This window comes from Dermacentor albipictus, unplaced genomic scaffold (assembly GCF_038994185.2).
Source record: "Dermacentor albipictus isolate Rhodes 1998 colony unplaced genomic scaffold, USDA_Dalb.pri_finalv2 scaffold_11, whole genome shotgun sequence".
NCBI classification, from domain to species: Eukaryota; Metazoa; Arthropoda; class Arachnida; order Ixodida; family Ixodidae; genus Dermacentor; species Dermacentor albipictus.
In genome coordinates, this window is record NW_027225565.1 from 363,763 (window position 1) to 376,526 (window position 12,764).

Consider the following 12,764-nt stretch of genomic DNA (forward strand, 5'->3'; position numbering starts at 1 on the left):
GAAGGAGAAGTTTGTTATTTAGGTACTTTTTTGTTCAGTGCATGGAACACCTTGTCTTCCTGGTGTGACTAGTAAGTCCATTTGCTGTGAACCATTCATGCAAGGCAGTAAGAACTGTGTTTCCTGTAGTAATTGTTTTGTCACTAGAGAAGCTACTGAGAAATATGCTGGTGTCACTTTCATACAAAATTATTAGACAAGTCGCCTGCTATGTTCACAAGGTCATTTGCATAGACACAAAATGGAATACGACCTAACAAACTACCTTGGGGAACTCCACAACGAATCAGCTGCAAGCTAGATAGAAAGTTATTTATGACGACCACTTACTTGCGGTTGCTCAGATATGAGCACATGAGGTTAAGTAACAGGTCCTGGATACCGTAATGTTCAAGTTTTCAAAGCAAGATGGTGTGGTTAAACAGGTCAAAGTCCTTGCTGACTTTGACCTGCTTAACCACTCCAAGTTTGAGCTTTTTGGCTTTAATATTACTTCAGATGAGTTCCTTCTGGACAAGTAAAATGGATCCTATTGATATTTAACGAGTGCTTATTAAGAAATCTCAATCGCTTTCCACTATTTCGTCAAGTGCCTTCGAAAATATGAGGAGAAAGGAAACAGGACGATACTTGCTTACGTTACTCCTTTCTCCTCCTTTGTAGATATGATAATCATTTTCTGACTTTATGATCTGACTTTATCATTTTTTCTTTTTGGGAATACCCCAGATGATCTTGATAAGTTACATTTGCACCAAGTACAGCGCGATTATGTCTGCTATAAATTTTATTGGTCGTATTTGAAAACCATCATAGTCGACGGAACTTACTGACTTCAGGTTCGTTAAAATGCTGAAATACCTCTTCTTTGTCAAATGAAATGCACATGTTTCTGTTTGAGTGCTCATAAGGAAGCTAAGAGCTGTTTCGAGATAACCAGCCGGAGCAAAGCTTGTGTAAACAGAATCAAAATGTTCCAATAACATAAAACCAGACTGCTAGAATCGTCAATGACAAGTTTCCTTAAGTGGGCATTATTCACTGCATCCTGCATTCTCATGAATTTCCCTACCATAGGATGAATACCTTGATGTGTCCCGCGACTGAGTATAGGCATTAAAAAAAGCTAGAGCCAGGTTAAGACGCAATCAATAAAACTGCCCCTCCTCTGTGAAAAAGATCAAAAGGCTATGGGTCACAAATTAACATATAATGTTGATAAAATATAACCGCCTCTTTCACTCATGTTTACATGCACGATTGGAGCCTAAAGTAAAGGAGGAGTTCAGAAATGCCAGAAACAAGCTCAGTTCCATGCTCAGGCAACCAAGAAAGGTCTTTATTATGAGTAGAATTGTGATATCCAGGACATGTGGCATTATTTACCTGTGTTTGCTGTAATTGTCCTTTCGTTATGTAAAGAATCTCGATTTCAATTATTCTGCTGTTGCATACATCCATCAAATACACTCGCATACACTTGCTAAAAGCAACGGGCTTTTTGACAAATAATTTAAAAAGATAGTGTTGGAAGAATTTGTTGGTCTTTAGGTTTGCTAAGGGTGGCAAAAAAGTGAGTTTTCATAATATGCATATATTAATACCAAGTTAAATATAGGTTCCCATTATATGGTAAAGCTATTCAGCATTTGTTAGGATATCAAATAATATCTGTGCACACATGCACACACTAACACACAGACACAAAAAGAAAATTCGTCCTGCTCCCTCTTGGAATAAGCCATAAGTACCCCCCTAAAATAAAGACTGCATAAATGGTGTGTAGACTTGTCCGAAGTAAGTACATGCAGCTCTTTTGACTGTTTATGTAGTGGCAAAACTGTGATTGACTGTCACAAGTCTTTCATGGCAGTGTTTGCATTGAGATATTCTAATTGACATCAAGAGAAAAAAATTGGGCTGGGCAGGTCATGTAATGCGTAGGTTAGATAACTGTTGGACCATTAGGGTTACAGAATGGGTACCAAGAGAAAGGAAACGCAATCGAGGAGACAGAAGACTAGGTGAAGCGATGAAATCAGGAAATTCGCATGTGCTAGTTGGAATTGGTTGGCACAGGACAGGGGTAATTGGAGATCGCAGGGAAAGGCCTTCATTCTGCAGTGGACATAAAACAGGCTGAGGATGATGATGATGTTCAGGGAGTATCACAAGAAAAATTGCATTAAACTTGTCTTGCTGGGTGCGTTAAGCTGCTCTCACATATCGCTTTTTTATGTTATAGTACCTTGATGGGGACTTCGAGAACTACCTGTTGAATATGGAAAATGTGAAGGCAAGTATCAATTGTGATGATACAACATATATTTCATCCTCACTGAGCTGACTGTCAAGGACACAGCTCAGATTTTTTTTTTTTTCCAGGTCTGGGGCGGCCATTTGGAGATGCATGCTATGGCAACACTTTACAAGTAAAAAACTTAGATTTTCTTTTATAGCGTCCCTATTGCCTTAGGCTTGGTCTGTTTAAAATGAGCAACTGCTAATAATTTTTTATTTATTCTTTGCTGAGGATGGGGACCATTTAGTACTTTCATATTAGGGTGCTGTTGCTTTGCTTTTGGTTGGGCCTTGACAGAAATTTAATCCTTTAGATTTATTAGCTGCTTGAGCAAAACTGTCCAAGTACATAACAAGTATAGCATCGCAATGACCATCTAAGCCATCTAAAGCGCTTGGGTGTAGCGCACCCGCTGGATCCACGCAGACAGTGCTTGTTTGTGCCATTAGTATGACTTATGTACCAACAAGTCCAATGTGTAGCTCTTAGCCAACTGGCCACACTCTCCTTTACATTAGTTCCTTCACTTCACAGTGTTACGCACAATGATTTTTAACATATTTAACTACAATTTAAGCTTTTTTTTGCCGTATCTGTTTCATGTTTACGAAGTGTTTATACATGCCTCTTTTACTTGAACCTACAGGAAAGACTTCGTGATCTTTGACAGCACAACCAGAAGTTTCTACCACGCAACTGAAAACAGCTTCAAACATGTGGTATGATTTCTTGGATGCAGATTTGTTTCTCCATGTAGATGCTACTTTCCATCTATCTTCTCTAGGTGATGTTGTGCTACACCCATGGTAACCACTATGATGCTGTCTACTCAAAAGAAACACTTGATGCTGCAGCATTCTGCCAATGTGAGTTCCAAGGTGCTTCCATCACCCTATTCTGTATCACCCTTTGATTAGTTAATACATCAATCCTTATGTGCCAACTATTGCAATTTTATCGTAAAATGCCCAATTTATTTAGCTTGTTTACAGTTGTAGTATTGACAGCAGTACTTTCACGGTGGTGGTGGTGGTGGTGGTGGTGGTGATGTTGAAGCAGGCGGCGTTAGCCTGGCATACAAAGCCGGCAATTGTTCCGCCTGATCCTCCTTCGAGTTGAGATCAGTGGTGTGTCACCAGATGTCGATGAGCCCCGTGTCTCGCAGGAAGGCTATCAGCAGTCGTTGCGCTCTCTTCCTGAATGCCGCGGGCCCTCCGGGGAAAACGTCTTCAAAGGTCCTGTGCGTGAGACCGCTTTTTTGTAGGTTGTCGACCATCGCTTTTCTTTCTGTGTCAAACTGCGGGCATAGCCAAATGAAATGTTCGATGTTGCCAATGTCGCCACAGAAAACACAGAGTGGGGAAGCGCGAAGCCCAGTCTTGAATAACCAAGCTGGGGTGTGCGCGGAGTCGGTCCTGATGCGGTATAAAAGCGTCGCTTGTTCGCGTGTAAATCCGTGAGTCACACAGGATTCGTGTGGATTCTTGTACATCTCTCTAAAATGAAGACGGATTGCACCCTTAGGGTTTCGAAAAGCTTTTGGAGCTTTCACTTTTGGGACACATGTCAGCGCTAGGCGTGCAAGGGCGTCAGCTTCCTCGTTTCCATCAATTCCTACGTGTGATGGAATCCACTGAAACCTTATGTTAAATCCTTTGCTCGTTAGGTCGTCGATCAGTGCCAGAGACTGCCTTGTAAGTTTCTCTGGAGGTAGGCCCCGATGTAATCTCTGTAATGCTGACTTGGAATCCGTCAGCACCACGACATCTCGTGCAGAAAAGGCCCGTAGTTTCCTCAAAGCCGCAGTGATTGTGGCGCTTTCTACTGTTGTAGAGGAAACTACGCGATCCAGTCGGCCAGACCATGACACATCAAGGGATGGTATGCAGAATGCCGCTGCACAGCTATCTGTTTGTGCGCACACGGAACCGTCTGTGTACACTTGTAGATGGCCTTAAAACACAGTGCTCAAGTGGTCCAGCACAATGAACTTGGCTTCGGCAGTTGAAATGGTGCGTTTCGTCGGTAGGGGGGGTACATTGAGGCTACAGGTAACGTCCGGAAAAGACCATGGCGGGTCAAAGCGACTTCGTTTAGGCCACTTCAATCCTAAAAATCGGAAGGTGTTCAGCGCCGCATGGAAATGTGAGCGAGTTCTTGCTCTTAGCCGCCGCAGAAGCGCCGTGCCTGCGTGTGACTCGCCCAGCCTTAATAGCTGGGTCAGCAAGGCCTGAGATGCCAAGAGGCGGAGTGGAAGAGACTCTGCCTCATTAGTGACTTTCTTGTTTGCAGCCGCCGTTGGAACTCCCATTGCCAAGCGAAGTCCCTTTCTGTGCACTGCCTCCAAACGCTCGAATTGACTCGATGACGGTGATATCAGAGGGAGCTGATAGAGAATGCGGCTTGTTATCAGTGCAGCGTTCAGTTTAAGCATGGATATGGGATTGTTTCCCCAACGTATACCTGCCAATCGACGAAGTGCGTTATATATATATATATATATATATATATATATATATATATATATATATATATAATGAAAAGAAAAAAATTTATGAAAACACAAAACCAAAAAATATAAATTTTATGCTATTTAAAACGAAGAGTATTTATTTAAAACGATGAATGAAGCATTCTTGTACCTTCCTGCCTCGACCGTATCTTGCCCCAGGTTTGTAATGGTTGCGATAAATGCATTGTTTTATATAAGTACTTTTTCAATAGCAATTGGTTCATTTAAGCTTGAAAAACGAGTAGCAGATACGCCAAGTGCAAAAGCCTTGCAGAGCTGCTCTTTCTACTTGTGTCACTTGCCATGAAGCTAAAGACCAGACGACGGGCAGCGTTGTAGAAGGCACGGGGTTATTTTTCTGTTGCTATCCGGCATGTGCTGTTGCACATGAGAGCTCTACTAAACAAGTCATCAAAATAGAAAAGTCTTTTTATTTATACCGAAAATTACGCATTTCAGGAGCACAATTTTTCGAGCAGGACTATTTAAGTCGCGGAGGCAATTGGCTGTCGCGCTTCGGTCATCTGGGCGGGGCCTTCCCTTATTTCTAAAGTTGTATCCGACTATAGTCGAAGTACATGGCTCTTGTTATTGCGTATAACCCCCATGTTATATGCTATATATTGCGGATCTGTAAAGATTTGCTATTCAGATGTGCAATTAAAAAAGAAAAAGTCATTTTCTAAATGCTTTTTTGTATTTATTGCCTGAACTTAGTGTTCAGTTAACTGCGCCATTGTACGTACTTGTTATGCAGTGAATCATGTTAAAAGAGGGGAAAGGGGCCAATGTCGCGGGACAAAGTATGTGCTCCTTAATTATACACAGCTTGCACATATGCTGTCTCTGTCCAAGCCAAAAAGTCGACAGGAAAGCCAATAGCTTATTGGATTATTGAACATGTTGGTGCTATAAGTGTATTGTTGCTATATGAGTACCATATTTACTTGAATCTAATGCGCGCTTTTTTTCCAATAAAACGGGTCCAAAAATTGCATGCACATTAGAATTGAGTACGACCCTAAATCTGCGTTGCCGTACTGCCATCGGCATTTCAAAATGGTCGCTTTCTACACGCGTTGAGCCTAGCTGTCGTAGCTTCCTCCATATGCTTTAGTAGGTGTGCTTAGGTTAGTACACCATCCGTCTCCCCATTTTCTGCGTTTGCTCTGTCAGCTTGGAAGTGCCAGCCGCAAAGACACTCGATGCCGCAGTTAAAGGTAAAGTGATCACGTGTGCGGAGACGGATGGAAATCGGGCCACATCACGGGTTTTCGGAGTTCTCTAAACTTTTGTGCGGGACTGCCGCAAACAGAGGAGGCGTTCTACTCCGGTAGCTGCTGTGTATGGCGCGGTCGCACGGCCCCCATCTTGAAATTATATGCAATGGAGACAGCCTATGCATCTAGGTGCACCACGCTGCATTCTCGTCGCTTAGTTTCCGTTCAAGTGAGAGGCTCCACAAAGGTCAATTCGCTCACGCCTGCTACAGTACTTCCTAACTCCAGTGTCTTGATAAGAGTTTTTGCGGTCACTGAGTGAGATGTGTTCATGTTTGGTTGTGCGCACGTGACGCCATGCTTGTTAATTTAGTAAGTGAATGTGTAAAAGTTTATACGGACGATAAAACTACTGTCCTTACTTTTCATATAGCTATCTACTAATTTGCTTCACAATCGACGCTTCGGCTTTTGGGCGAAACTACTACTTTTTCTATTTATCACAACTTTAGTGTATTGGGAGTAAATCTTTCTTTTTCCAAATTAGAGAAAGTTGTATTTCTGTATGAGAGAATGAGGTGTGCAGTGCTGTAAAGGACTTTTCTTCTTTTTAAATCACAGCAAATGGTTGCGCGTTACAATCGAGTAAATACGATATTTGCCGTATAAGTGCATTGGTCCTATAGGCATATTGCTCTAACAGGTGTATTGATTTTATCGGCCTACTAGACTTTCTATCGGCCTACTAGACGTTCAATGGGCTATCAGCTTGATTAAGGAATAGTTGCATCGTAAGGCGATCATGCCCCATGCATGCTAGCACTTTAGGAACATGTGCACCACGATAAAACTTGCTTTACTTAAAGGGACACTAAAGCCAAATACTAAGTCGACGTGGACTGTTTAAATACCATTCCAGTAACCTCCTAACGCTTGTCTCGCGCCAAGGAAAGACTTAGTTTACGTGAAAATTGTATCTGAAGGTTCCGAATACCTTTTTCAAAATTCAAATCTCCAAACACTCAACCGGGGGAATGGTGATGTTGCATACGCCATCACCGCCCTTTACTGCCGTCGGTGAATAAAACGGCGCCCTACAGATGGCGGCACCGAGCCAAGACAGAGCAGCGGATTCACCACTGCAGCTGCTTTTTGGTCAAGTGGTGTAGACCGTTCAGGCATCCTGCGACATCACATGGAAGTTGAATTTTCTGCTACTTGCAGTTTGCGCGAGTTTCGCGAGCCAGCAAAACCAGCGCAGCACTGCGTGATCAGGAAAGTATTGAAGCGTGAAAGTGTGGGCAGCGCAGAGTTCAACGAAAATGAAACCTTTTGACTGCCCGCATCGTTTTCGATGGAAATTTCAATGAGTTCTATTTTTAAACGTGCAATGAAACTCGACAAGTAGCATTTTAGTTCATCTTATAATACAATATGGGGATGTTTTTGGAATGAGTAGTTGAATACTAGTGACAGAATTTAACTGAGGAGTGCTTTCATTATCGGGCAAATGCTTGAATGCCCCGGGGGAGTCTCTAATCATGTCCTGCATTTAGTACCTCGATTTCTCGATTATTAAGGCTCTGTTCGCAATAATATTGACGCCATAGAGATTCTTTAGCACTAATCTATCACTTTAGCTTGACTTAGTATTTGCCTTTAATTCACACTCTGTGGGACACACTTAAATATGCAGTTACAATAGCCACTGAAGAAGTAGATGTAAAGACAATGCTAAATCCAAAATTACGCCGGACTGTCGTACAACTAGATTAGAGTAACTTCTGGCACAGGCTTTAGACAACTTTAAATGTGGCCCCAGAGATAGCAAGAAAGAAATAAAAACCACACATCTGCTTTGAACTGCAGAAACTATCAGTAGAAGACTTGAAAGTACCACTGCTCTGTCAGGGCACCCCGTCTATTTTCGTAAATCATGTCAAGTCACGTCAACATATTGTATATCACAAGCAATACTATTTGATACTCCTGGCAAACTTTGGTGGTAATAGATGAGGCAGTGAGCATGTCCAATGCAGAAATGATGGTCAGTTGGGCATGCATTTTGTGCTTTCACGGGGAACGTTGTTGCAGTCGTCATGCTGGCTCTACTTTAAGCTTGGCATTACTGACACTCCACATTGCATTCGTTGTACTGTTGCCAAAATGGTGCCCCTGTGTGTTTATGGACTGCAGGCAAGAATCGCGAATCGATGGCACCAGTCTTGGTGAACATTACAGCAAAAACACAGGGGAAAAGAAACATCGAAATATTGAAGAGCTGAAGTGACCACTGCCAGTGCTTGTTGATAGGGCTTCACCTGTCATGGCTGACGGAGTGCTTACAAGGTCACAATTTCGTAGTTCCATCTGCCCCCGTCGCACTTGCACACCGATTAGTATTATTTGGCATAGCGGAATCGGTTTATTGAAATGCCAGTGACACAAATGCGCATTGTGAGCTCTGCTAGCACGACGAAGTGGAGGGGACCACTGTGGAATCAAGTCAATCGTATATGAAACTTCTACATTCCCGGTGCATGAGTTCTGTGACCACCACCAATCTATCATAAGCTTTTTCAAGGGGCACAATGAAGTTTCTTTGGGAATTCGCTCTGTTAGGTGCATTTCCAGCTCCATCATTCTTTATTACTGTACTGTAGGTGACAAATAGATGTCACCTACAGTATCGTATTGGTACCAATAGAATCCAAATAAAACCCATAGAATTCCAATAAGTTGCCTATAGAACCCATACAATTGCTTTATTCCACCAATAGAAAATTTTATTGGCATTTTTACTAGGGCGGTCACAGTACGAGCACGGAGATGTTTAATAACTACTGGCAGCCATTCAGGGCTGTTTCTGACAGTGTGGCCCAGCAACAAAGAGCACTTTTATTTTGTTCTTCAACAAAACAGTATGTAAGATTTTTTTACGTTGTTAACATTTAATGAACAGTTTTGTGTAGGCAGGCGTGTATGTAGCAAACAATTATAGAGCAAGTGCTTCCTTTACTGGAATCTAAGGAATTGAATGGACCAGCTAAGCTACTCCTGGTGTGGGGAATGGTCCAACTCCCACCATTTCTATGAGTTGAAGAATTGTGGGCATCTCCACTCGCTGGAATGGAGGGCAGCACTTTGCAACTCTGGTCTTGGGTAGGAAAGAATTTCAAACCTGTAAGGATCTGTAAAGATAGGGGTGAAACCCGAAACATTGCTTGGCCGGTCATATGAACGAGACTGCTGAGTAAGCGCTTTGATTTAGTACACTTTCACTTGGCATGACGTGGTGTAATGTGCATTGCTGTGCTCTGGGATAACACTGCATGTGACATCTAGTGAAAGTGAAATTTTTCACCAAACTTTTTCACTGAGCCCATGGTGAGTGCCCCATTTGTACTCGCGAGTTCTGTCGCTGCTTTTGGCTTGCTGTGCAATCTCGGCTATAACAGAAAGGTTACTGCATTTGATTCCCACCTACAGTATTGACTTCGTGCGAAGGGCCTGTTCCACACCAGCTGCAGGGTTGCCTCTACCAGCAGACGTTGCTGCCAAGCGTTCAAGGTAATGTGGGTTTCTTCACTGCTCCTTTCTTATTGGCTATTGTGCCACTTTTCAATTGTCCAGCCTGTACAGTAGCTGAGTGTCTCAGTATTGTGCCATCAAGCATGATGTCATGAGTTCTCTCCTGTGGCAGCAGCTGAATTCTGATGCACACAGCTTGACAGCTTTTGCAAAGAGAGGGGCATTCATAGTGGTTTGTCGTGAAAGGAATTTGTTCCAAACAGTGTTACTTGCGCTTATTAGGCAACTTAATTCCGAATTTTGTAAAGCACGGATGTTAGTACTACATGGTGAATCCACATGAGATCAAACATGCATGTCTGGTTGAAAATTTTTTGTATTTTTTTTTATGTCATGTAGGAATATTCACACAGCACGGAACCAAAAATTTTATTACCGATAAGCGTTCCCAGCAAGCTAAAAAAATATTTGAAAGTGGTGGCAGGAGCGTCCTCCTATTGCTTACCACAATATTTTCCGATTTCACAGCTGACTTAAATGCAAACTAAAAACGTGTTGCAAACCTTTTCTGCTTATTTTAATATGGTTCACAGTTAATTATTTCCATACATTTTTTATGCTGTCCGCAAACGAAAAAAATTTTGAAAATCCCTAAACACGAGTCAAAGAAAAATTTTGTAACTTTGATGCATCTTGGTGCTTGTTCTATTTCACAGACACTTCAAGAACGTGTCAAACATAGAACATTCTCTTTGCAACATTTATCCATAATATTATCTTCCAACGTAAAACACAAGAAAAAAAAATAGGTCAATAAGTTTTTCAAAAAAACTCATTTTCAAAAAATAAAATAAACTCCAGTTCCAATTTTTGCAAAAAATGTTTGGTGGACCACCACTTATGTTAGGCCAAACATGGGTGTGATAATGTTTCCTCATTTGCTTTATTCACAAAATTTAACTAGCCAAAGTAGCCCGTGTTGAGAGTGCTGGCTTCAGTATGTTTGCTGGTTGTCTGTCAGTTTGCTTTGTACACAAATCTAGTTCTAATTTCTTTGATGCTTCAGAACTTCGCTCTGGCAGCTTGTTTTCAACAAAAATGTATTGTCAGCTTTTATTTGTGGGCAGTTGTGCGGGGGTCGGGGGTTGCCGCCCTTTAAAGGGGTTGAGACACCAAATTTTGAGGCTATAAAAAGCATGTTGCAGGCTGCTTCCGTATGCAAGGACACCCAGAACGAGGTATCAGACGCTGCAAACATCTAAAAATAATTTTAATTCAGCTCCAAAAAGTCATTAAAAACTCCTTCTCGTAGTCGAGACCCATCGCTAGCGCGGCAGCTACTACGTCACAGAGGAGGAACGAAAATATTGACGTCATAGCACACCAGCACAAAAACGTGACGTATGATGAGTAGCGATGAAATGCCGATTACGGAGCCTGCTGAGCCGAGCGACCGAGCATAACCTCCACTATGACCGAGCTACAGGCATATAGAAATCCTTTCTTAATGCAAAGAAGGGGTAAGGCGTGCAGACACAGACACAGGAAGAGAGAAGTGGACAACACGAACGCCGCACGGCGGCCAGCGAATGGCAAACTGCGTGCAGCGAGTTGCCGTGCCGACGGGCCTTTGCACGTTTGTATGGTGGCTAGAGGGGCATAACGCAGTAGCCGGCCGACTCCGAAAGGGACCAGGATATGCGGCGTTCGTGTTGTCCGCTTCTCTCCTCGCATAGTCGCATAGTTCGGCAGCTTGGAGCGGTCTCTCCTTCGCTTGGCCTTTCTTAATGTGAAGGCCCGTCCACGTTACCGGCACGGAAACTCGCCGCACGCCGTTTGCCGTTCGCGGGCCCCCGTGCGACGGCGGTTTTGCTCGTGAACGGCCAGATTTCCTAGCTGTAGAGAGCGCGGGCCCGGGACCCATTTGTGCGGCAGCCGTACGGCGAAGCGGCCAATCAGCGTCCGAGGAGTGGTCACTCTGTGCACCGACGGCAGCTTCACCGCCTCTGATCGTTCGGCACCGCCGATATCATGGCTAGGCCTTTTCCGGTTCACTTCGAAGCTAAAGCTTACGGCGCTTCGGAATGAATCACCGACTCTCACAAGCCGCAATATTTTCTTACCGTTGTTGTCGCTCTTCGCAATAATTATAATAATCGCGACATGCACTTCGAATCGCCAGTTGACCTCTGCTGGCAGAGCACTCGTATGCGCGAGCAGACGACGCAGCATAGTTTTACGTCACTATTTTTTGTGGCCCACGTGACCAAGCCATGTTGCGTTTCCTCCTCTGTGACGTCATAGCATCCCCCGGAGCCCAGAAACCGAAACCGAAATCGCTCGGTATAATAATGCTATTATTAAATTATTTATCGGATATATATGAATCCCGCTGTGTGTATCGTGCTCCCTGAAGCATGGCGCAACGTTAGAATCAACAAACGCATGAACGAAAATTTTGATGTCTCCACCCCTTTAAAGTGCTAACGCATACTGAGTTTTCAGCCTATAACCTGTGTGGACATCGCACTTACGCCTACATTATTCGCTTTGCAACAGCATGCGAGACACCACGAGTGCATGTTGTGGCTGACTTTGCCAAAACCCGTCTGGTGCACACAGTAAATCACCTGTGAGCAGCTCTAAGGCAGTCTAGTCCGTAAGCAATGGAGCGCTCCCATTATCAGCAGGTGCACCAATATGGAGGTGCTACTTCACTACTTGCTCCCCATCCCCCACGTGCAATGGATACTGGAGCCTTCTTCGGCACTAGCATGTGTGATTCATACTGCGACTTTCTAAAAACATATCCAAAGCATTTGCAGAGTCATTTATTTCGTTTCCCGTTATCACCTGTTTTCTGCATCACTCCAGGGTGTCTACCAACCGGGAAAACCGGGAAAACCGGGAATTCTCAGGGAAAACTCAGGGAATTTGTGCTTCTGTCAGGGAAAATTAGCTGTAACTTTATTGAAAGGGAACGAAAGTCGTGTTAATGCTCGCTCCAGTTACAGAGGAATCGCAATGAATCGTCATTGACGCCGTGTCATCGGCACGATCGATGTGTTGCCAGAGTAGTTAACGACCGATTTTTCCAGACACTTTTTCGGACATGCCCGATAATTTGCACGGCTTTGCGGCACCACCACGTACTCCATATGGTAAATGTATATTGTCCTGACTGCAGGTCTGAAATGGA

At 43.4% G+C, this 12,764-nt stretch overlaps 1 protein-coding gene across 9 annotated transcripts in view; it reads left to right on the plus strand.

Moving 5' to 3' along the window:
• LOC139051334 (nascent polypeptide-associated complex subunit alpha, muscle-specific form-like) overlaps positions 1–12,764 on the plus strand; it is a 129,280-nt gene that overhangs the window by 13,379 nt on the left and 103,137 nt on the right. For all 9 annotated transcript variants that reach the window (XM_070528344.1, XM_070528345.1, XM_070528346.1 and 6 more), the window contains 5 exons: positions 2,246–2,296; positions 2,386–2,432; positions 2,949–3,021; positions 3,087–3,168; positions 9,524–9,604. In XM_070528344.1, coding sequence (XP_070384445.1) covers positions 2,282–2,296; positions 2,386–2,432; positions 2,949–3,021; positions 3,087–3,168; positions 9,524–9,604 — 298 coding nt within the window. In that variant the 5' untranslated portion in view covers positions 2,246–2,281. The remainder of the gene's footprint in view (positions 1–2,245; positions 2,297–2,385; positions 2,433–2,948; positions 3,022–3,086; positions 3,169–9,523; positions 9,605–12,764) is intronic.